Below are 26,584 nucleotides of genomic sequence, written 5' to 3' on the forward strand. Positions count from 1 at the left end.
TGTTTAAGTAGAATTTTTGTTGAATTCTAGTATACAGCTTTTACAGGACATCAGATAAAAACTAGAAGCAGATTTATTTTGAATGTTTCTATTTTCTAATAGAAAATTTGAATTTTATATACTTTATATTTTAATTTAAGAAAAAAACTTCATTTTTTGCAGATGTCTAACACAGGAAATTGGATGCATATTCGTTATCAATCTAAATTGCAGGCCCGGAAAGCCTTAAGCAAAGATGGAAGAATTTTTGGAGAATCTATCATGATTGGTGTAAAACCGTGTATAGATAAAGTAAGTTGTTGCTGATGTGAGGAAAACAGCTTCATTTATATGAAGAACACAGAGCGAAGTTCTAACCCTGGTGGCGTGTCACTTTGCTTCACTGTGCTGCTGTTGCTTAGTTTTTAAACATGTGATGGATGATGTTATAGCACTCTTATATGATAAGTCAAAGATATTTAGTCACAATACTCTAGACATAATAGATCCTAACCCCTTCACTCTACAGGTAAAGAGGTCAGGAGGTCTCAGGTAACGTACCCAGGGTTGTTAAGGTGAGGCCTACATTCTAGGTCTTTTAACTTTTAACCCATTCCCTTTTTTGCACAAAGCAACATCAGAGTCTTTAAGTACTTTAAAGGAGTGGTGCTATTTCAGAAGGAAGTATTCCATATGAATGGTAACTGAGGGTTTCTGTAGAAAGACTGAAGCTTTTTTTAAAATGTAGTATCAAATAGATTTATTTATATATATATTTTAAAACTTCCTAAAAACTGTATTTATTTATTTGGCTGTGCCAAATCCTAGTTGCAGCATGTGGGATCTAGTTCCCTGACCAGAGATTGAACCTGAGTCTTATGTGTTGGCAGTGCAGAGTGTAGCCACTGAACCACCAGGGAAGTTCCTGACTTTTCGTTTTATGTTGAAATATAGTTGATTAACAATATTGTGATAGTTTCAGGTATACTGCAGAGTGATTCAGTTATACATGCACATGTGTTTGTTCTTTTTCAAATTCTTTCCACATTTAAATTGTTACATAATACTGAACAGAGTTCCCTATGTTATATAGTAGGTCTGTCCGTGTTGATTGTCAGTTTTAAAGATATCAGTGTGTTCATGTCCCCGTAACTATTCCTTCTTCCCGTCCTTATCCCGGCAACCATAAGTTGATTCTCTTAAGTCTGTGAGTATCTTTCTGTTATCTAGGTCCATTTGTATCTTTTAAAATTTCATTTATAGGTGGATACCATATGATACCATATGATATTTATCTTTATGTGACTTACTTAGTATGACAATCTCAAGGGCTGTCTGTGTTGCTGCAAATGGCATTATTTCATTATTTTTAATGGCTGAGTAGTACTCCATTGTATATATGTGCCACATCTCTATCCATTCCTCTGTCAATGGACATTTAGGTTGCTTCCATGTCTTGGCTGTTGTAAGGTGAAGCTTTTTTATTAGTCATTTCTGTTTTAAAATGTTTAAATAATACTATATGTTTATATGGGGCCTCCCTGGTGGCCCAGATAGTAAAGAATCTGCAGTGCAAGAGATCTGGGTTTGATCTCTGGGTCAGGAAGATCCCCCTGGAGAAGGGAAAGGCTACCCACTCTTGTATTCTTGCCTGGAGAATTCCATGGACAGAGGAGCTTGGTGGGCTACAGTCCGTGAAGTTGCACTGAGTTGGATGTGACTGCAGTCCGTGAAGTTGCACTGAATTGGATGTGACTGAGTGACTCATATATACACACACAGACATATATCTATATACTTTTAAATAAACTGAGTACATTTTAAACTTTTCTTTGTAGCTTGTAAAATCATGATCATTCTTTAATATATGTGAACTTTTACCTACCAGGCACTGTGCTTGTTACTAATATATATATATATTAGTGTGTATATATATATATATATACTAATATATATATATTAGTGCATGAATTAGACATGGCTCCTGTTATCATAATATTAGATTGCTTAGTAGTTGTGTAATTATTACATTGTGCTGCAACAGATCATCATAGAGGCTAGAGGAAAATTTGGGGTTACTGGGTATAAAATAGCATTGGACTTTGATCCCCTACCCACCTCAACTTCCCCCAAAATTCTCTTGTCTTTCTTACTGATTTTCCATTGTGTTTGTTAGGAGAGTCTTGAGAGTTGATAGTAGATATTTGAGGTCATTCAAGTGAGATTTCTGTTTGAGCATTTGTAGTCTCATGTGCTAGCTAAGAAGCAGGTATTGTTTTATCAAGTCTAAAATTAGTGAAAGGTGAATTAGATCAAATAAAGTATGCTTCTTTTAATGATGTTTTCTTTGGACGTAATAGTGGATAAGATGTTTTACATTAATAAACAGAAGTTCTTTATTTCTCCAGAGCGTCATGGAAAACAGTGACAGGTGTGCTTTATCATCTCCATCTCTTGCCTTCACACCACCGATCAAAACCTTAGGTACACCAACCCAGCCTGGAAGTACTCCTAGGATTTCTACCATGAGACCTCTTGCTACAGCATACAAAGCTTCTACTAGTGACTATCAGGTATTTTAAGGATTGGATGAAAGAACATACTTTAAAGGCTGCAGTGCATAGTGTGTTTGTTTAACTTTTTCATTGGGTTGATTTGTATGCCATTAAATGCCATTAAATATTTCCTATTGAAATTGATTACCTTGATGAAACCAATACACTTTGTGTTTTTAAATTTTCTATTTTATGAATTACAATTTTGGCCATGGAAATTTATCTTGAATTTTCAAAAAAAAATCGTCTTCATTTTAAAAAACATTTTGAGAGTTGTTATTTTAGTTTTTTCTAAGTTATGTTTGCATATATAAAAAGTTTCTTGTGGACATCTCTGGCGTGAGAGAATGTTAAAACTATATTAGTTGATAACTAAATCTGATGGTATCACAAATGAGGAACCTTAGATTGGAAGCAGTTTTGGTGATCAAAAGAAAACATTGCCCGGCTCCCATTTCAAAACTTACCATTTCAAAAAAGCTTAAAGGAAAAGTTCATTACGTTTATTGAAGAATACTAGAAATATTATGGCTCTCATTCAGTATATAATTGTCTCTTGCTTAATTAGCCAGGAGTTCTAAACCTGCCCGGCTACAGACCCAAGTCCTAAGACAGCAAATAAGACACTTCAGCAGAGCAGGTGGCCTTCCCCTTGAAATTTGGGGGTCATTCTAGAACTGGCTTAATTTTTCCTTTTAGTTTTTTTTTTTTTTTTTTCTTTTAATCATCATTGTAAAGTCCTCATCTCCTGTAGCTTTAGTGTTTGCCATTTTACTAATTGGGCAGCAGATGCACTTTGCTTTGCCAAAGGAGTATAATTCTGCCATTCTTAAAAGCATATAGATCTTCTAACTAAGCCTGTGTTTTAATCTTTAAATATACAATTTTGTGCTATAAATCCATTTTAGTGTTTGGTAGTTTAAAATTAGCTGTTAACTCTAGAATGGACTCTGACACTAAAACCATAACCATACAATTTTATGTATCTGTGTTTTTTTGATAGGTGATTTCTGACAGACAAACACCAAAGAAAGATGAAAGTCTTGTATCCAAAGCAATGGAATACATGTTCGGCTGGTAGTGTAGGAAGAGCTGAGACGTCAAGTACAGAGGAGAAGACTGCCACACTAAAGCAGAGTTAGCAGGGTGCTGCTGGGATTCTTCGGTTAGTTATATAACCACTCTTGACAGTGTCGTATAGCTGTCTCATACTTCCTTTGGAAGCTTTTTTCTTTAAGAATATAGCATACTTGTAGCTCGCACTTTAAAAGATGCTTGAGATACATTTTAAAGAAACAAATCCCTGTAAAGAAGATTTTGGGCTTCCTGTGATAGTGCATGATTAACTGCAAAAACTCATTGATTACTATAAATTATATAATTGAGTTTGTAGTGAGGCTTTGTAGTCTTCATAAGTTGGTGAGGTGAATTTCATGAAGGGTAACTACAGCTGCTTCTAACAAGACACAAAGATTATAATTAACAATTTGAATTAGGGTCTTTTAATTTAGATAGTATTTAATATTTTAATTATCCTTGTTTATATTTTCCTGGATGATCATCTTTCAGTCTTATAAAGCCAATGCAATATTTTAAAAAAACGAAGTTTCTTGATAATAAACTTGTCAATTATATGTATTGAGCAGTTTTCGAAAGTGATTTCTTAATTAGTATAAAAAGTTTGAAGTCTTTGCAGAAATAGAGAAACTATGTCATGAACCTTCATCTGCCTATAATCCAGCTTTCGTAACTGTGTAACCATTACTATTTTGCCATGCTAGTTTAGTCTCTCATTCTTTTGTTTAAGTATATCTGAGATGTGATTTTAAATACTTGAGGTTATATCAAAGAAAGAATATTTCCACATGTAATTACAATGGCAGTATCTCACCTGAAAGAAGAAGAATTTCTTAAGTTCTAATATCTAGTCCTGTAAAAACGTTTTCCAGTTGTTTCCAAAATTTGTTTCAATTTTATAGTTGGTTGGTTTGAGTCACTATTGAGACCACATCTACACAGTGTGTTTGATTTTGTCTTTGGAGTGTCTTGAAGTTTAAATCAAAGTTTCCCTGCTCTTCTCCACTGTTCAGTACACCTTGACTTGTTGAAAGTACCATGTGAGTTGCCTCTGTAGTGTCCCACGGACAGAATTTGATCAGTAGTTTTTTTTGTTTTACTTACTCTGTCATTTGTCCCATATCCTAGATGTTATATCTAGAGAAGGTTAATTAGATTCTGTTCTCATTTGTTTGAGCAAGAATACTTCATGGTAGTATGGGATACTTTATGTTAAACCAGGGGACATTTAGTTCTGGTTGTCCCACTTTTAATCCTGAGGTTGGTCACTGGGCAAAAGCCAGACACTATCATTGGATAGGTCCCCATTAACCTTTTATATAACATTTTTAAAAGTTTGCATGAATCAGTGATTTCATTAAGGTTTGTAAAATGATGCTTTTCTTTCATTCCCGTTGCATTTATTAGCTGTAATTCTTTTCATATAGAAGAACTTCGGGCCATCCACTAGGGCTGTTTGGTTATCATGGAATACATTCATGCCAGGATGCCAGGATAAATATTTAATTTGTTTCCTTTATCAATTTTTAAAGTAATTTTTGGTGCCCTGGCAACCTCCACTGCTGTTCTGAGTTTAAAAAACAAACTTTAAAAAAAAAAAAAAAAAAAAAACTTTTTATCCTTTTGTATCATATGTACTTACGGCTTTAAGTTTTTTTTTTTTTTTTTTAATTCATTGTTTCAATTGCTTGCAGACATCGTCCTAACTCAAATTATCCTCCTTGGCCAGTGAAAACCTCCTCAAGCTGGCACTTGTGTGAAAAGGAAGTTTTGATTGACATAATATTTCACCACAGAACATGTCTCTAGGTAGTCTGCATCTTTCTTTATATAAAGAATAACTAAAATAACACATTGTGTGGAAGGTTTTGATACCCTTTTTAAATTGCAGTAAACTACTGTGAAGACTTATTTAGTTCTCTGCGATGAAGTGATACTAAAGAGTGTACTGGGATGGGTGAAAGTTTATTTATCATTACATTTATAAAGTACTTTTTGTCTGAAACTTTAAAAATCTTTTCCAACTTTTAAAATAGGATTGTATTTTATATCCTGTTTCATTACATACAGAACTCAGTTATTCAAGGTAGAACTGGATACTTCTCCCATTAAAACTGTTGGATTTGTATTTGAGTTGCATTTTTGTAAAAGGGCTGTGGATTTTTGTTTTGAGAGGGCATTTTATTTTCTTAGACCTCTGTGGAGCATGAAGTTTGCTTTCTAACTAAAAATATTTGTTTGCTGTGTTTGAGTTTGTTCTTTTTACCCAGTATTGTCTCTGACCTATCTTCGTATATATCGTATCATTTATTTAAAGAGAGCCAGGAAATAGATGACATATTTGAGTATGTGTGTGTGCAGAATTGTTGGATGTTTTCACAGATGAACTGTGGTTTTGTTGTTGTTTAGTCGCTAAGTTGTGTCCAACTTCTTGCGACCCCATCGACTGCAGCACGCCAGTCTTTCCTCTCCCTCACTGTATCCCAGAGTTTGCCTGAGTTCATGTCCATTGAATCAGTGATGCTAATCCAACATCTCATATTCTCCTTTTGCCTTCAGTCTTTTCCAGCATCAGGGTCTTTTCCAATGAGTTGGCTATTCGCATCAGGTGGCCAAAGTGTTGGCGCTTCAGCCTCAGGCCTTCCAATTAGTATTCAGGGTTGATTTCCTTTAGGGTTGACTGGTTTGATCCCCTTGCTGTCCAAGTGACTCTCCAGAGTCTTCACCCACACCACAATTCGAAAGCATCAATTCTTTGGTGGTGAGCCTTCTTCATGGTCCAACTCTCACTTACATCTGTACGTGACTGCTGGAAAAATCATAGCTTTGACTGTACTGACCTTTGTCAATAGAGTGGTGTCTTTTTAATATGCTGTCTAGATTTGTCATAGTCTTCCTTCCAAGAACCAAGCGTCTTCTAATTTCGTGACTGCAGTCACCATCCACAGTGATTTTGGAGCCCTAGAAGAGATAGCTGTCACTGCTTCCACTTTTCCCCCATCTGTTTGCCATGAAGTGAAGGACCCAGATGCCATGACTTTAGTTTTTTGAATGTTGAGTTTTAAGCCAGTTTTTTCACTCTCCTTCACCCCCATCAAGAGGCTCTTTAATTCTTCTTGGCTTTGCCATTAGAGTGGTATCGTTTGCATATCTGAGGTTATTGATATTTCTCGAAGCAGTCTTGATTCCAGCTTGTAACTCATCCAGCCCAGCATTTCATGTGACGTACTCTGCATATAAGTTAAACAAACAAGGTGACATTGTACAGCCTTGTCATACTCCTCTCCCAGTTTTGAACCAGTCAGTTGTTGCATGTAAGGTTCTCACTTTGCTACTTGACCTGCATACAGGTTTCTCTGGAGACAGGTAAGATGGTCTGGTATTCCCATCTCTTTAAGAATTTTACACAGTTTGTTGTGATCCACACAGACAAAGGCTTTCGTATAGACAATAAAGCAGATGTTTTTCTGGAACCCTTGCTTTCTGTGTGATCCAGCAGATGTTGAAAATTTGATCTCTGGCTCCTCTGCCTTTTTCTAAGCCCAGCTTGTACACCTGGACATTCTTGGTTCAAGTCCTGCTGAAGCCTAGCTTGAAGGACTTTGAGCAGAGCCTTACCATGGGAAGTGAGTGCAGTTGCCTGGTGGTTTGAACATTCTTTAGTCCTGCTCTTTTGGGATTGGAATGAACACTGACCTTTTCCAACCCTGTGGTCACTGCTGTGTTTTCCAAATTTGCTCACATATTTAGTGCAGCACTTTAATAGCATCATCTTTTAGTATTTTAAATAACTCAGCTGGAATTCCGTCACCTCCACTAGCTTTACTGGTAGTGATGCTTGCTAAGGTCCACTTGACTTCACACTCCAGGATGTCTGGCTCTAGGTGAGTGAGCACACCCATCATGGTTATCTGGGTCATCAAGACCTTGTTTGTACAGTTCTTCTGTGTGAGATCTCTCCACTATGATCCGTCTGTCTTGGCTGACTGCATGGCATAGCTCATAGCTTCATTGAGTTACACAACCCCCCCCCGCCTCCCTTTGCCACAACAAGGCAGTGATCCATAAAGGGAATGGTTTTATTACTATTTTTTGACAATAAGAGTGAAGAAATGTAGAAATGTGTTTAGGAGCTTAAGTTCTGCAAAGAAACCAATCTTGGTTAAAAAGATAGGAATCTGTAGCTTCAAAGTTTGCATTTAAATCCCCTCATTCCTTTCTGAAATGTTTTTGCCTTTTTCCCCAAAATGTTAATTAGGTTTCATAAAGTGTTGTAAAACTAAGGAGAACTTCCCCTTCTATCTCTCCTGTTGCTACCTGATCTTAACTTTTTTTTTCTTTTTTTTTAGTATATGTGCTGCCGAAGTGAGCATGATCTTAACTCTTTTAAAGTTCTTATCATTCATTTGTCAAATGTTTACTGAGTGTTTATTTTGTCTTATTCATTGTGCTGGTTACTGGAGATTGAGGCGTGGGACTTTGATCTTTTCCCCTGAGATTAAAGATAGATGGTTAATTTATTTAGTGTTCCCTCCACTCCCTTGCCATTTTCACTCTTGTTTACCCAAAGTTTGGGCTTCCCAGGTGGTGCTGTGGTAAAGAATCCTTTTGCCGGTGCAGGAGCAAGAAATGCGGTTTCATCGCTGGACCAGAAGATCCCCTGGAGTAGGAAATGGCAACCCACTCCAGTATTCTTGCCTGGAAAATTCCATGGACGGAGGAGACTTGCGGGCTGCAGTCCATAGAGTTGCAAAGAGTCAGACGCGACTGAGCATGCACACACACACCCAGGATTTACCTTGTTTACCCTTCTTTAGTCTCACTACCTGTATCGGTTCTCCAGCCCCCCTCATCTTTCCCCACACTATGAAGAAAGAATAATAGAAAAAATAGAATACTAGAAAAAGACAAACAAACTGTTGTGTTGCATTGTGATTTTTAAATCAAAGTTTAAGTTTGATGTACAGCTTTATTATCTTCTAACTTGCACATAAAGGAAAGGGTATGGCCATTGACAAATCTTGGGCTAGATGACTTTGTGTTTTGATTTTTTTTTTCCTTTTCAGTTTCGTGTTTTCTATCTCATCTATGTCTCTGATGTCCAGAGTAACTTAAATGGCAAATGCTCCACATACTTCTTTCCTTCTATTCATAGTTTAGACACCTGCATGTTATGACACTAAGGAGAAGGTGAGTCTCCGTTTCTCCAATTTCCTGTGAGTTGGTTGGCAATGGCTATGTGATTTAGGGCATGAAGACACTCCTGTGATTTACACAGTTAACCTTAAATGTAAGTACTCTTTTAAACCTCAAGTACTTGCCAGGCATTTTTAAAAAATCTCAATATGTAGAAATAGACTAAGAGTAAAATACACTAGTACATTGTAGGTTCAGTCAGACTTGAAAAAGGTTGAGATTTCTATGTGAAGTAGAAATCTGATTGAAGTTAAAGTTCTTAGTAAGCTTGTAAGACTTCTGGGTGTTAATGAAGCAAAAGTGTAGGTATTGTGACTCAGATTCAGCTTTGGAAGTTCACCTCACATTAGTAAATAAGTTGAACCAAAATTATTTTACCTTAAAATTTTTAACTAGGTTATTAAAAGGTAATGTAATGATGTAATTTTTAAATAGCTTTCCGAAATGGGTATCTGATTATCTTGGTCTAATACTCATTTTCTTGACTCAGTGTTCTTATGTTAATTTCAAATGCTGGTAACCTATACAGTTCAAATTACTATAATACTAGCTGGTTAATTAAAAGGTAGTGTTTAAAGTTACTGGAATTTGCTTTTTATAATGACTGAAAGCATAGATTTTGGAGTGAGACTATTTAAAACTCCTGTCTGATAACTATATAACCTTGGATAAGTTAACATTTTTTGTGCCTCAGCCTCATCATGTATAAAATGATGATAGCATATTCGTCATTGGGTTGTTAAGATTAAATGTGATTTGCATGTAAATCACTTAGTATAGCATCTGGCATGCACTGCTGCTAAGTCACTTCAGTCGTGTCCGACTGCGACCCCACAGACGGCAGCCCACCAGGCTCCCCCGTCCCTGGGATTGTCCAGGCAAGAGTACTGGAGTGGGGTGCCATTGCCTTCTCCACTGGCATGCATTATGCATCTATTAAACATCAACTATTAATAGTTAATATGCTTGCTAATTAGTCTCATTAAAAAAATGAGTATGTGATGGATTAAAGATGGCAGCATATTTTTGACATTCCTCCCTATTGAGCCACAGGATCGATTTCTCCTTCCTGTGTATCTGTGTGTGTATGTGTTTAACTGATATAATACAGTGTAAGTGATGGTATGCCAGGCCCAGAAGTAGCCTAGCAGCTTCCACCTTGGTCTCTTGAACTCCTGATCTCCCAGGTGGGAAGACCCATCATCCTGTGGGGGAGAGATGGAAAGGGCCTTAGACTGCATGGAATGGGAGAGGGACTTAGTGCACAACAAAGCCTTCTGAGACTGCATGGAATGGACCAGGGACTTAGCTCTCAGCAAAGCCTCCTGTTAACAAGGCACCAAGTATGTCAGTGAGGCTGTCGCAGACTCCTAGCATAGCCTAGCTGCCAGCTCAGTATCACCAGGAGCCCATTCATATCATGGAACAGGAGAATTACCCAGCCAAGACTTGTATGAGTTATTGATTCACATGATCGTGAGATATAAGAGTAAATGGTGGTTGTTTGAAGCTACTAAGCTTAAGGGAGGTAGGTTATGGAGCAGTTGAAACAGAAGGTAAGAACACGTTACACATGTGTTGCCTAAAATCATATAGATATATAGTGATAGCAATTGGACAGAAACCCAGATTCTGTAGAGCTCAGTGTTGTGGAATTATAGTATATTTTCTTTAAAACTTAAGATTATTTGAATTTTAAGTCATTTAATTAAGATGCATTGGAGTTGAGAACTGTTTTAACGAATGTCCTGGGTTCCAATTGTGGCTGTAAAAATAGCTATTATGTAATAGAATATTTAAAAAGAAAGTGTTAAAAACTATACATGAGTTACTTTTGGTCTTATAAAGTTTCTTAAGAATTTACAATATATAAAGCATCAACTCAACATAAATCACTGCACACATTTAATTGTGAATATATAAACATCATTAAAGTTTGATAAATTCTTCATTTAAATATTCTACATTCTCTTTGTGCCAGCACTTATTATCTAGGGTTAGGCTTCCCTTGTGGCTCAGCTGGTAAAGAATCCGCCCGCAGTACGGAAGACCTGGGTTCAATCCCTGGGTTGGGAAGATCCCCTGGAGAAGGGAAAGGCTACCCACTCTGGTATTCTGTCCTGGAGAGTTCCATGGATTCTATATAGTCCATGGGGTCGCAAAGAGTCAGACACGACTGAGCAACTTTCATTCATTCATTCATTCATTAAGGCAGAGGGAAATTTGGGAGACACAAAGGCATCTCTGGCCCAGAGGACACGTGGGTGGTTTAGCTCCAAGTTTCTGCAGTCTGTGAGAACTCTCAGGTCAGTGTATGCTGGAGTAGAGACTGACACTGGGAAGAGACTCAAAACCTTTTTCTGAGATGTGTCAGCGAAACAGGTGTCTTTGGAGCCTTTGGGTCATATCTTAAATGATCAGGTTATTGATTAATCAGTAAAGAATCCTTTATAAATTTAAGCCATCTGTCTCTTACTGGCTGTTTCTTGTAAGTAGCTAAGTCTTGCAGAAGTAGTTTTTGAAGTGTAATTTCAAGTGGAATTTAACTGGTTAGACTCTTTTATTGGTGAAAACAGCCATTTGTGTACCTGTTACTTCAGAAAAGTGTTTAACTCAAACTGCAGATGTGCCTCCCTCTTGTGGTGACTGTCTGAAGTGTCCAAAGTGAAAATGTTTCAGAGTAAACCTGAGATAAAAAGTCAGTGCTGTATTCAGGCTTTTGGAACTGATGAAACTTCTTTTTTACATCTTTGTTTCTTTTTGCCTTTTTTTGTTTGTTTGTTTTTTGTGTACTTGTTAGTTTTACTGTACTTCTTTATCATAAAAGGTCAAAAGTATTTTTTAAAGGGAATGAACAGTTATAAATAAGTCATTTTTTCCCAAAATTTTCTTTTGAGCCAGAATAAAAGAAATATTGATCTTAATGAATTAAAATATGAAAACACTGAGTAATGTCATTGGTTTAAAAAGGATAAATTGGTAAGGACCAAGGAGATAATTCAGTATTTCAGGCAGCTCTATGGCAGTTCGCATGACCTACAAAAAGAACATAGAACATATACATATAATCCTATCCATCCATCAATATTTGGAAAACTTCTTTAAACTACCAATTCAAGTAATACTTATTGAGCTCCCAGTGTCTACTCCAAGGCTTCCCCAGTGGCACAGGAGTTGCAGGTTTTATCCCTGGGTGGGGAAGATCTCCTGGAGTAGCAAATGGCAACCCACTCCAGCATTCTTGCCTGGGAAATCCTATGGACAGAGGCGCTTGGTGGGCTACAGTCCAGGGGGTCGCAAAAGGAGCTGGACACGTCTCAGCAACTAAACAACAACGTGTTTAGTGAGCAGTAGCCTTGGGTTACATCAGAGGGATAAAGATGCTCTTGTGGAACTAATACTCCAGCAGAAAGAGACAGCAGGAAATAATCATAGTAAATAAATTACAGAGTCAGTCGTGTCTGACTCGGCGACCCCATGGAGTGCAGCACGCCAGGCTTCTCTGTCCATCACCAACACCCAGGGCTTATTCAAACTCCTGTCCATCAAGTCGGTGATGCCATCCAACCATCTCATCCTTGGTCGTCCCCTTCTCCTGCCTTCAGTCTTTCCCAGCATCAGGCTCTTTTCCAGGGAGTCAGTTCTTTGCATCATGTGGCCAAAGTATTGGAGTTTCAGGTTCAGCATCAATTTTACCAATGAATATTCAGGACTGATTTCCTTTAGGATGGACTGGTTGGATATTCTTGCAGTCCAAGGGGACTCTCAAGAGTCTTTTCCAACACCACAGTTCAAAAGCATCAATTCTTTGGAGCTCAACTTTCTTTATAGTCCAACTCTCATGTCCATACATGACTACTGGAAAAACCATAGCTTTGACTAGACGTTCATTTGTTGGTAAAGTAATGTCTCTGCTTTTTACTATGCTGTCTAGGTTGGTCATAACTTTTCTTCCAAGGAGCAAGCGTCTTTTTTAATTTCATGGCTGCAGTCACCATCTGCAGTGATTTTGGAGCCCCCAGAAAGATAGTCTGTCACTGTTTCCATTGTTTCCCCATCTGTCTGCCTTGAAGTGATGGGACCGGATGCCATGATCTTAGTTTTCTTAATGTTGAGTCTTAAGCTAGCATTTTCACTCTCCTCTTTCACTTTCATCAAGAGGCTCTTTGGTTCCTCTTGGCTTTCTGCCATAAGGGTGGTGTCATCTGCATATCAGAGGTTATTGATATTTCTCCTGGCAATCTTGATTCCAGCTTGTGCTTCATCCAGCCCAGCCTTTCTCATAATGTACTCTCGATTATTATATATATATATAATGGGATATTATTCAGCCATGTAGCTCAGCTGGTAAAGAATCTGCCTGCAACGCAGCAGGCCTGGGTTTCATCCCGGGGTGGGGAAGATCCCCTGGAGAAGGGAAAGGCTACCCACTCCAGTATTCTGGCCTGGAGAATTCCATGGACTGTATAGTCCGTGGGGTTGCAAAGAGTCGGACATGACTGAGTGACTTTCTTTTCATGAAAAGTGAAATCTTGCCATTTGTGGCACCATGGATAGAATTTGAGGGCAGTATGCTAAATGAAAGAAGTTGGATGGGGAAGACAAGTAATGTATAATCTCACTTACATGTGGAATGTTAAACAAAACAACCAAGCTCACAGTCTGAGAGAACAGGTTGGTGGCTGCCGAAGGTGGGGTGTGGGAGGACAAAATGAGTGAGAGGAGTCGCAAGATATTGTACGAACTTCCAGTTATAAGTGATGGAGTGTAATGCACAGCATGGAGTTAATAATACTGTATTACATATATGAAAGTTGCTGAGAGAGTAGATCTTGAATATTACCTCAAGAAAAATGATTTTAACCATGTGTAGTGATGGATGTTACCTTGGCTTCTTATTGTGATCCTTTGCTGTTACATACAGATATCAATTCATTGTTATACACATGAAACTAATAAAATGTTATATGTCATTCTTACTTCAATTAAAAAAAATTATGTAATTGAAGTATAGTTGATTTACAATGTGTTTATAACGTGTTAGTTCCAGGTGTACAACAAAGTGATTCAGATATATATATAGAGAGAGAGACATTGATATATTCTTTTTCAGATTCTTGTAGGTTATTACAAAATACTGAGTATAGTTCCCTGTGCTGGACAGTAGGTCCTTGTTGGTTATCTGTTTTGTATATATAGTAGTGTGTCTGTGTTTTGGTTGTTCAGTTGGTCCGACTCAGTGCAACCCCATGGATTATAGCCTGCCAGGCTCCTCTGTCCATGAAATTCTCCAGGCAAGAAGTGTGAGTTGCCATTCCCTTCGTCAGGGGATCCCAAACTCCTAATATATCCCTCCCTCCCCTTTTCCCCTTTAATCATCAGTTCAGTTGCTCAGTCATGTTTGACTCCTTGCGACCCCATGGAATGCAGTATGCCAGGCTTCCCTGTCGATCACCAACTCCCAGAGCTTGCTCAAACTCATGTCCAGTGAGTTGGTGATGCCATCCAACTGTCTCATCCCCTTTATATCTTATATCGCAATTAAAGAAAAAAAGTAAGCAAGCAAACGAACAAAACAGTATGGACCTTGAGTGGGAAGAGTATATTGGTTACTCAGGTGGACCCAATTTAATCAATCAGCCCTTAGACCGCTCAGAGGATCCCCTCCTCCTCCCAAGTCAGAAACAGAGCTTCTGAGAAGAGTTCTCAGCTGATAGCAAGCAATTGGAGACAGTCCTACAACTGCTGAATTTTGGGATCAGCCAGAATGGGTAAGAAAACATTCTCTCCTGAAACATTGGAAAAGGAACGCATCTCTGCTAACTTCTAGATTTTTGCCTTCTAAGACTCAGACTGGTTTAAGCTCTTGGACTTCTGACCTGTTGGAACCATGAGGTAATAAATTGACACTGTTTTAAGCTGCTAAATTTGTGATAATTTGATTTGTCAGTAACAGAAAACACACTGAGTGACAGCAATTGAATACTTTAGTAGAGGAGTATTATGATAGGACTTGGGTCCTTTTTACTAATTATGCAAATTTCTGTGCTCTCTTGACAATACAAGTGGTTTTTTTTACAATTAATCTCTCACTAAAGTTAATCACTTTCTGACTTTGGTAGTTGAAAACTGAGTAATTTATACCCTGAATAGCAGATACTGTTTTTGACAGTTTGAAAAGCCTTTTTACATTTTCTTAATTTCAGCTTTAATATATATTTCTTTTCCAAGAAGTCCAGATTAATATGATTTGGAACAATTTAAATAATTTAAAGTTACTTCATTCTCTTTGGGAAAAATAACACTATCTGTAGCAAGTCAGGCTTGAATTGTCTCTGAAGCCAGTCTTTACCGCTTCCTTTTTAGCCCCCTTTTTGCAGTTTTTTCTTCCCATAAGGTAAGTCCTTAATAAAACTGAAGTTACTAAAGAGTAAGAAAGGAATAAAAAGCTATTAAGATTGTTTTTAAACTGCTGTCTCAATATTTCTTAAAATTTGGATGTATTTTCCATAGCATTCCACTTTGGCTGTCTCAAGCAGAAGCAGCATATGTGTTTTTTGAGTCAATTCTCAGTAAATAACTCTTCTAAGTTTGTGTAGAATAATAGCTTACTAAAGCCTAATTCACCTGAGGCATCACATTTCAGCTCAGGACCACAGAGCTTCTCCATCAGCTGTGGATAAGAATTTGAGGTTCTAAGGAAAACCTCTAGGCCAACAGGCAGAAAGGCCCAAAATGGGACTCAGCAGTTACTCACAGAATGTTCTTACAAAGAGATTTCCTCAAAATCATCTGTATTCAGTATATTAATAGTATACATATTGATGGAAGCTAGTCCTCTATTGTGCTTTTGTGTTTCAAAATAATTGAACAGCTTTGCACTAGGAGGACACTATCTTTAAAAAACCATTTTGAAGTGGTAGAGCTATAATAAGTAAACATTCTTAGGGACAAACTCCCATCTCTTTGGAGAAGAAAGAACTTAATCCTCTTTCTTTGTGGTAAAGTGCTGGGCACAATGGGTATTACTGCTTCCACAGCTTTATAAAATAAAATATATGAAGTTACTTTACTAAGTTTCATTTATGCATTGTAAATTGAACCAAATATTAGGCAATTGGTTCTCATAAGGGTCAATAAAGCCTGGTCTCACTGAATCTTTAGCATAATACAATTTCTCCTGAAAGCCAGTTTCTGCTCCTACTGAAACCCTAACTCCAATGTAACCTTGTCAGATTTAAGTTAAAACGTTTGAAATATTAATGATCAGTATTATGATTCATTTAGGAAAGAGGAGTTAGTACTTTGCATTACTGAAAACCAAGGAGACTGAGGGCTTTAATGTAAAATTTAATGTAAACTTATTCAGAATGAGTTAAGAAGCTGCATTCTGAGATTTTTGGGGGAACCAAACTCTTGTCAAACCTAGAATATTGCACTTCTGCAAATTAAGACTTTTGGTTCCCCTTCTAATTCAGTCCTAAGAACACGGATCAATTACCCATGCCAAAGGTATATATTTATTTCAAATTATTCTGATTAATGCTTTGACTTTACTACCGTTTATGGTAACCACATCAACCTATTTTTGACAATTAAGTATTGCGACTTGGTCACTGTCACTCTGCTACTATCCCTATTGAATTCAAGGAGCCCAGTTCAATGGCAGCAGTTCCTCTGTCTTTTCTGGCCTGCAGAGAACAGCCACCTCAGAGCTTTGAAGATGCTGGGGTACCCCTCATGAATGTTTATTTCATGGTCTTGGTGAAAGGAGTGTCCTTTGGACTCTTCAGGAGACACAGCGTTGGGGGGTAGCTGAGCAAGTCTACATGATGAATTCTGCCAGCATCTGATTTATCTAAGCCTTTGGTATCTTCCTCTTCCAGATTTTCCAGAGTATTATCTGGGGACCCTTTGGGGTTGCTGAGAGCCTTGTTTAGCTCAAAAATTTTTTTTCATAATAATAAGACATTATTTTGCCTTTTCCATTCTTACGTGAGTACTCCTAAGTACAGTTTTTCAGAGGCTAAATAATATGTGATGATAATATCTCTATGATGGCTAATGGAAAATGTGGTTGTGTATTCTTGTGTTCTAAATTTGGTGACAGGGGAGTTCTCAGTGTTTTCTAAGAGTGTAAAGAGGTCCTGAGACTAAAAAGTGTGAGAACCAATGCACTATAATCTTTCAAGGAAGTTCTCATTTCAACTTCATTTAGAGTCAGCTACCTTTGATTTAATAGATTTTTCTCAGTTATATTTTTAATTGTACTGATTTCTGCCCTAATATTTAGTTTTTTATTCCTTTTGTTTAGTACCCCCCGCCCTCCGGTTTCTTAAGATAGACCCTAAGTCGTTGGTTTCAGATATTTCTTCTTTTCTAATTTAGGCACTTAATGTCATACATTTTTCTTTAAGTATTGCTTTAATGGTATTCTTTCTATGCATTTAAAAGTGTTGGATTTTAATTTTCATGTGGTTCAAAATATTTAAAAATTTCTCTCAAGATTTCTTCTTTGACTTATTTATTTAGAACTGTGTTGTTTATTTACCTTGTATTTGAGGATTTTCCAAACTCCTTCCTATTGATTTCTAGATAGTTCTGTTATGATTTGAAAATGCAATTTTATGATGTCTATTCTTAAGATTAGATCTTTTTTGTTTTATGGCCTTGAAGAAGACCTGTCTTCTTGTATGTTTCATATACATTGGAAATAATTGGAAATAGACCATATATTAGAATGTTTCAGAATAATACAGAAAAAATGGCGTATACAGTGGTAGATCACAAAACCCAATTATTCACCTTATGTCCCCTTTGGAATGTGACTTTGCAGTTTGTTGCATCACAGAGTGAGGTCCATTTCTCCACTCTTTGAATCTGGGGTGGTTTAGTGAGTCGCTTTGACTAATGGAATCAATGGAACTGATAGTGTAAAAGTCCTAAGTCTAGGCCGGCCCTTGCACTCTTCTTTCTCTCTCCTGCAGTAATCCTGCCATCACCATAAAAGCAAGCCTAGGTTAGCCTAGTGGAGCATGAGACAGTAGGTAGAACAAAGTTGAGACCTCCCAGGTATTTTGAATCCACTCAAGTTTGGCCCAGATCAGCAGAGCTGCCTGGCTAACCCTAGCTGATGACAGAGATCTGAGTGAGGAGGGCTAAGACCTGACTGCCCAGCTGACTGACAGGAGAAACAGTAATGGTTGTTGTTTAAGATTCTAAGTTTGGGGGATAGTTTATTAAAATGCATGTGATAATTGGTAATTGACAAATGACCCAGGTCTAAACTTAGTTACTCAAAGCATGTTTACATGGAAACACGTAAAAAAAGGGTTACAGACATAGGTAATTAAATTCAAAGTACAGTATTACAACTTTTGTGGTGGCAGAAGTTCATAGTTCTTCACAAAGGCACATCTCTCCCTCTTTCTACCTTTGATTACCTGCATCCATTAAAAAAAAAAACCATCCTATTCAGTAATGCTTTTAGACAAAAACAAATGAAAGACTGTTTGGTCTTAATGATTCAGTGTGCGGGCACTCTGGGGATGGAGTCTTCCACCCACAATCTATATGATCTTAAGAGATGATACTAGTGCCTACCACATGGAGCTGTTGAAAGGGTGAAATGAATTAATGTTTATAAAGTGCTTAGAGAGTGCATGGCAAGTAGTAAATAGAGTTGACCCTTGAACACAAAGGACTTATAATGTGTTGGTCCACTTATACTCAAATTTTCTTCCACTAAATGCATACCAGAGCAGAATGCCATCTGAGGTTGGTTAAATCTGTGGATGCGGAACTGTGTCTATTGAGGGTTCACTGAAAAGTTATACCTCGTCTACTGTGTGGAGGGTTGGTGCCCTTAACCCTGAGGGTCAACTGTATTATAAAAGTAAATGTTAAGCAAGTTATTCTTAGTTTCATTAAGTGCAGACATCCTATTACTGGGAAATTACAAAGCTTATGCACTTAAATTACTTCATAAAGAAGTCAGTCTTCATGAGTAATTTTATTAGTAAGTTTGATATATCTAATATGCTTGAAATATTTTATTCTATTACCAATCACGGCACTCAAAATGCTACTGAGACTTACTTGCTGGTTGTGCAGAGCAGGCAGTAGAAAAGTAATAGCACTTACAGGTCAGTTCACAGAGCAAATGTATGTTCTGTTAAATTCTAAAGAAGCCTTTCTTGAGTGATTTTAGACTATAAAAGTTTGAGGTTGGCAATTCTGTGACTACGAAAAAAAAAAAAAAAAAAAAGCCCGTGAACTCCTTGCAGCTTTAAAAACATTCTTAAAATTTAACCTCTTTTTTTTTTTTTTGCTGGACATAATGCTAATTATATTACCATTCAACTGTAAGGCCCTTTTCTTCCTGCTAAAAACAGTAATATTTGAGGCTCCTAAAGTAGTTATTTACATTTATATTAAGCTTGATAGATGCTGCTTTAATGTTTAATTTTTTTGAAATCACAGTTTGTGTTAAAGAGATTTTTCTAAAGTGTGGGAAAATATAGGGATTACACTGTCAAAGGTCAGAAGGAAATATAGTATAACTATGTTCTGTAGATATATGTCTATACTTGTACTTTGGTCCTTTCCAAAAAGCATTTGAAGTAACTTCTAAAAATATAATGTTACAGGATGAAAATTATTTAAAGGGAACACCAATTGAAGAATGTAAAAGGAAATTGTTTTTTCCTTTCATGCATTCCTTTCTTTTTCTTTGCTTTTCTGTTTAAGAATATTTTTGCATGGAATAGAAAATCAGATGTTATAGAAAAGTTGATATCACCAAATTTATATTAAGGAGACTATATATTCTAAGTTGCTGACCCATTTGGAGGTTGAAGCAAAGCAGAACTTTCAGGACTAGAAAGTCATCAATAGATTTGATATAATGTCATATCATATATATTAATATATATCTATCTGATATACAGTTAACTCCAATTCATTGATTACTCTTTGGGATGAAATAGAATTAGAGCAAAAAGCTTGAGGAATTTTGTGGTCTCCTTAATGTAGAACTCATCTGTATAGTGTACATATTTCTAGTTACAACACTGATGGTGTTTTCCAGATGTAAAATCTCCTTAGGGCAGTGCTGGACAGAAACTAATTAACTCCATATGCTGAGAAACTGAAGCAAAAAAAGTGTATTTATTTAATTACACTTGAGTCACAAAAAGCTTTTAATTTTTATCTTTTCAATAAAGACTATATAAATGATTTCACAGTAAATATTTTATAAAATTTTTAAATGAATGTTTAAATGCTCTCACGCCTAAGAAATCAACAGCAAATAAATTTGTAGGAAAAAGAATGTTGTAACGGTTGTTTCCTAATCTGTTTAATGGGATTAGTTCTTGAAGAAGTGAAAGTCCTAGGAAGGATTTTGGAATTCTAGACAGAAAGCACCTGAAGTTGGAGAAAATAAGCACAGGAAAACATATGCAGGTAGACTCTAGTGATAGTTTTAACAGCTACCACATAGTATCACAGTGTACCGTAGAGTATCACAGATTGAGGAACTTCTGGTCTGGCTCCTGATTTGTAAGGATGGAAGTAGTAGTGTAGACTGATGAGGTACAGAGGGCTCAGAGCATCTGAGATAGTCCATAAGACACAGCCTAAGAGGGGGAACAGAAACTTTATAGCCAGTTGGGATGTATGATTAATAAACGTTAACTTGGAAGGTTGAGAAGAATTTTGTTTGGCAGTATTCTTGGGGACTGATCTCTTAAGAAATGCAGTCATCATGGAGTACAAATCCATAATCCTTAGAGGTTGGTAAGAAGGATCAGAATTTGAAAATATACAGACACTGGGGAGAAAGTTTAATAATAGCCATGTGTGTGGCACTTTAGGAGGAGAGAGAAATGTCAAGAAGAATTTTAGGCAACATGGTGTGTGAGGTACTATGTAAAACTTCCCTGGTACTGCCCCTTTCAGGAAAACCATGGTAAATACATAATTTCTCGAGGCTCATGCAATACTTGTTTTTTTTTTTTTTTTTTTTGTTTGTTTCTTGGTTGATACCCATGGCTTCATGGAAGCTCCATTATGCTTTATGTGTCTATATCCTTTTACCTAGGGTTATCCAGAATATTTCCTTTTAAAGGAATTGTTCTTTCCTCTAAAAACTCAACATGCACATCAAAAATTCTCTAGGAAATGAAAAATTTTTATCCAAAATTTGGAGATAAGATACAACATTCTCATTTTTTTTTTTTTTTTTTAAAAAAAGAGAATAGACCATTGTCTCTTATAACACTCAATATCTAACTTCTTTTTATGGGCATACTGTTTGTTACTGAAATAAAACACACTTTATACAAACCAGATTCTTCTTGTAGTTTTCTAGGTAACTGATGTCATAACCTTCTCTGTTTTAAAAAAGTGGGATCTATTTCATCACCCTGTATTTACCAGTGTAATGAAATATGTTCAATAATGTTCTCATATCCTTCACCATCCACAGTTGTAGATTGAATAGTATTGGAGAAAAATTTCCTGGGGTCTAGTAGAGAGGCGTATTGTAGACTATTAGTCATGGTATATGACAAAGCTTTCAGAAGCCAACTGAAATATAACAAGTGGCAAGCAAAATCTTCATCGTTATTTGCTAATTGCAATAAGAAGCATCTTTCTTACTTACTTAATTTTCAAGGCTACCTAAAATCCTGCCAAAGTAAGGATCAGTGGTAGTTATTGCCCTGAAAATCCAGCACAGCCCTACAGCTCCCTTTCTGTAACATGTTTTATTATGCCTCCCTTACAGGGGTTTGGCTTCCCTGCTGGCTCAGACAGTAAAGAACCTGCCAACAATGCAGGAGACATGGGTTCAATCCCTGGGTCGGGAAGATTGCCTGGAGAAGGAAATGGCAACCCACTCCAGTATTCTTTCCTGGGGAATTCTGTGGACAGAGGAACCTGGAGGGCCACAGTTCATGGGGTCACAAAGAATAGGACATGACTGAACGACTAACACTTTACTTTTACTTTACAAAATAAACGTAATGCCCTAATTGTAAAAATGGGATAGAGGCCAACAAAAAATATATATTAATATATAATGAACATGTATTTCAGTATGTAAATCCATGAGCACAAGTACACGGGAAGGCATGATGATGTCATGAGGGGCTTGCACATACACAGAAGCATGCTGCATGCAATAGCTAAGGATGCAGATTGTATTGTACTGATAAATTGAGAAAGCATGACTGATAATAGTATGATTATCCAAAATGATAAGCAATTCTTGGTTAAGTGCTAGATAAAAATACTACATGTTTTGCTTCATTTTCTTAGTGCCTGCTGTGTGATCTCTGATGAAAGGATGCAAAAAATACTTTGTATTTACATATAAAAATGGAATTAGTTTCTAGGCCCAAGTAATTATGAACAGGTTTTTACCTACAAGAATCTTGTGTGTTTTTTGTCACTTCATAATTTGTGCAGTCCTGGTCCTCATATTGTGGTGTATCTGGCATGTCTAAATGCCACTAGTGTCCCTCCCAATTATTTTGACAACCAAAAACATTCCAGTCAGTCAGTTAGCTAACTGACATATTCACTAACCACCTAGTAACTACTAAAAATAGTCCTGTCTCAGTTGAAAATGTTGGTAGGAAGAGTATAAATACAACAATTACTTGTATATCTGTCTCCTGCAAACAATAGACTCCTCTTGGTGGTTTTAACAGTTAATTTTCTCTTCTTGACTTTTTCATAGGCTAGGTCTCTAAATATTGCATTGTCCATGCATAGCTAATTTCTGAAAACTTCTAATAAAACTCCATCCCCTGGAAGTGTTTGTGAAAAAGTTTATTTACTTATGGGTGTGCTGGGTCTTCGTTGCTGTACGTGGCTTTCTCTAGTTGTGGTGAGTGAGGGTTAGTCTTCATTGCAATGCATGAGCTTCCCACTGAGCTGGCTTCTCTTGTTGCAGAACATGGATTCTGAGGTGTGTGGGCGCAGGAGTCGTGCACAGCCCCAGCTACCCTGTGGCATGTGGAATCCTCCCAGACCAGGGATCGAACTAGTGCCTCAGGGATCGAGTTAGTCCAGGTGGACTTTCAACCACTGGACCACCAGGGAAGTTTAACTGAAAAGGTTTCATAGATAACTAGTCATAAAATAAAACTCGAGTGTGATGGGCAGAAAAATGGCCCCCCAAAATGTCCATGTCCTAACCCCCAGAATCTATGATTATGCTACCTTACCTGGCCAAAGGGACCTTGCAGATGTGATAGAATTAGGGATTTCAATTATTCTGGATTATCTGGTTGCTCCCAGTGTGATTGCAAAGACAGTAATAAGTGAAAGGGAGAGGCAGGAATATGAAGAGTCAGATTGAAGATGTGGTTCAGCTGGCATTGAAGATGGAAGGAGGGGCCCTGAACCGAGTAATGCACGGTGGTCTCTAGCAGCTGGAATAGGCAAACAAGCTAATTCTCCCCTGGAAATTTCAGAATAAACAGTCCTGCTGACACCTTGATTTTAGCCCCGTAAGACCTATTTTCTTCTACTGACTTCTGGAATTGTAAGATAGTAATTTTGTGTTAAGTCATATACTCACTGATTCCACCTTAACCTCCAAGTCAGACAGCTGCATCCATACCCATAGCTGTTTCAGTTGCTGAGGAGTTCACTTCAGTTGGACTTTCACTGTTTGTTGGGATTCAGCACTAGTGCTAAACTGAATAGGCAAGTCAAATACAATGGTATTGTGTTTTTCTTTTCTGAAGCAGGTGTACCTAAGAATGAGAAATATGGGCTGCTCTTGTCCCTCGTTTCTAGTTATAGCTATTAGGAAATATTCAAGCATAGTTTGAACAAAGTGACAGTTTTCTTCATAGGCAGACTCTATTAATAGCATTCAAATTAGCTTCAGTAGTTTAGGAACTTTATTAACTGTATCCTCAGTCCCTCACAGAGTACATAGTGTTGAGTAGATTTTGAATGAATGAATGGGTGTTACTTATAGCTTGTCAGAGAATTACTTACCTTCTAGTACCTCAGCACATCACAAACTTATTTCTCTGAAATTATTTAATGCTCTTCTCTAGGGTTTAGAGAGAATGAATATAACACTAATCAATTTGGACAATATGTTTTGTTTACAGTCCTTAATTTGCTGGTAGGTCTCCTTATTTGATTTTTCTTTTCCTTTGGTCCTCTGCTTTTCTCCATTTTTCCTTTTCTGCTTGAGAAAATGACCCCATTTTTGGGCTGCAAACATTTCCTCTTAGTAGTTGATTTGAAGCATGAGTATTAATAGAAAAATTCCACTAATGAGATATAACATGAAAAAACTACAATAAAATATAAAATCTGGGGTTGTTATAGCCACAGTATTAAGTTTCTCCTGCTATACGATTAAGACTTGTTTGTTCATTATAAAAATTTATATTTCTACCTTGCCATTCAATACCATTTATCTAACCATCAATGTATTTGTAGTTTAGCTCAAAAAAGTCCATGTTGCCCCATCACAAAAACACATTTAGTGCAAATGAATTGATTCCTTCCTTCATACAGCAACTCTGTATGATTAATGAATTAGTCTATTAAACTTTGAATTGAAGAGGAACAATCAATGGAATAAATTTTTTGAATCATTAGGTACAACATTAACTCTCAAGCAAGCCTCTTTGGTGAAGCTATATTTTCATATAATGTTTTCAGTGTGTTATTTGATAAGAAGAAAAGTTCTCAGTAAGATCGTGGTACATAACTATTAATAAGCATTGAAGTCCTAACAACATTGGCTGTCAAACCTGTGTGTATTAATGTGAATTAAGGAGGTTTTCTTCTCCTAAGAGGAAAATAGATTGTCATAGGTTAAACAGTGATCAGCAAAACAAAGGCAATGTCAACTTGATAGAAAGCCTTCAATTTAGAGGAGTGACCTTTAAAAGGGAATGCATAAGTAATCTCACCATAATCACTTGGTGCAATATTTTGGGTTCACAGTTTATGTTGCAGTAAAGCATATCTATTGATTTGATTAAAAAAAATTTTTCCCTTTGGGAAATCACCTCAGATTTTAAAATTAAAGCAAAAGACAGTAATGACAACAAAATATGAATAAAACAATCACAGAATGAAATACTGGTTTGAAAAAGTCACCCTTTAAAGACATCGTGGAAAGTCAAAGTATTTTCAACTCGGCTCCAAATTACACAGAGCACGTAGAAAATAGTTGTTGGTGTGGAGTTACTAACCCAATATATTTTTATTTTAGTTTAGTTGTTTGGCTGTGTTGTGCAGTATGCAGGCTGTTAGTTTCTTGACCAGAGAGGGACCCTGCGCCCCCTGCACTGGCCGCATGGAGTCTTAGCCACTGGGCCACCAGGGTGTTTTTATCCTTAGTAATCCCTAGTTCCAAGTTGATCCATGGCTTCTTTTACTTAGAATTGTGCAAAGAGGACTAATATAACATTTTATTTTATACAATAGCAAAAATAACTCTTCTTCCATTCAGACTGAGCATTAGATTTAGTACCCCAAAGGAAAGGAGAAGGTTAAAAGTGGAAGCCTGTTTGTTCTCGTTCTAGAACATGTGGAAAAGACCTATATCTGACTTCTTTTCTCCAGGCTGATAAATTTGTAAGAAAGCAAAAGAAAAAAAAGAAAATAGCTTTTGTTCATGCTTAAAACAAGCATGTAATGCTTTTGTAGTAAAATATTTAAATGAATACACTGATAACTAAGTAAATAGGCAGAAACTTGCTTTTATGGTCAAGTGAAACATTTACAGGGACATGAAAGTTACCTAAGTTTTGGTTAGCTAACGTGGCAACCAATTTGATATTTATTTTAACATGCTGTCTCTCAAATAACTTCAGCTTAAAATATCCAGTATGTCAAGGTGCCATATTTGGGGGTAGCATGTCTTGAGCCCTGTCAGAGACATTTCAACTCTGGAGGCTTTCTATCCCATTTAACCAATTAGGAGACCACACTTCTTATCCCAGCTAACTAGCTGGTTGAATTAACAAGTCAGTCCCTCTGGATCTTGTTGGCTTATCCATGAAAACGCAGAAGTAAATTACATGATCTATATAAGACTCCTACCTTAAAAACAAATTTATGAAATTAAAATATGAATCTTTAAAATTAACTTCTAGTTCGGAGAGTGTTTTGTTTTCTTGTCAGTTAACTTTAAAAAAAAAATATAGTGTTCTTTAGAATGAGACTAGTGGATATTAAAATTCCAATTGTATTTTTAAGGAGGGACTATATACCTTACCGAAATACATATATATACATATTTTTTGGCCTCAGGTTGTTAGCATGTTGAGTTTGAATTTTCTATTATGCTTTTGAACACTCCTCAATTCTACATATGCCATTTGTATTTCAATAAAATTAAACTAAATGTATGTCACTTTGCATGTAGGAATGAACAAGCAAATGAACAGTATATAGCCACATATTTCAGTAGATTAAACTGAGCTGAAATTATCCTTCATGCTGGCACTATAATAGGCTATTGATCGCAGATTGCATTTTTCTGTTTCTCTATAATTGAATTTTGTTCCCAAATGAACGAGTATGTTCATTTTCAGGTTGCATTTAGTGAAATAAAAAACTGCATCTGGGATCAGTTTTATCATGTGCCCAATGGAAGACTAAGCCTTTCATTGAATTAAGTATGGAACACTGTGACTATTAAAAAAAGTACACCACCTTCTTGGAAGAAATTTTTTTCCAAAAAAGCTAACATTTAAGTCTTCATTGTTTTAAAAAATTCTGCA

At 36.7% G+C, this 26,584-nt stretch overlaps 1 protein-coding gene across 1 annotated transcript in view; it reads left to right on the forward strand.

The window, feature by feature from the left end:
* Positions 1–6,080, forward strand: part of NUP35 (nucleoporin 35) — a 33,488-nt gene extending 27,408 nt beyond the window's left edge. Inside the window, exons 7-9 of the mRNA XM_065927941.1 lie at positions 163–291; positions 2,388–2,552; positions 3,538–6,080. Of these exons, the coding sequence (XP_065784013.1) occupies positions 163–291; positions 2,388–2,552; positions 3,538–3,615 (372 nt within the window). The 3' untranslated portion in view covers positions 3,616–6,080. The remainder of the gene's footprint in view (positions 1–162; positions 292–2,387; positions 2,553–3,537) is intronic.
* Positions 6,081–26,584: the final 20,504 nt, after the last annotated feature.

Source organism: Muntiacus reevesi, chromosome 3 (genome assembly GCF_963930625.1).
Source record: "Muntiacus reevesi chromosome 3, mMunRee1.1, whole genome shotgun sequence".
Lineage (NCBI taxonomy): Eukaryota > Metazoa > Chordata > Mammalia > Artiodactyla > Cervidae > Muntiacus > Muntiacus reevesi.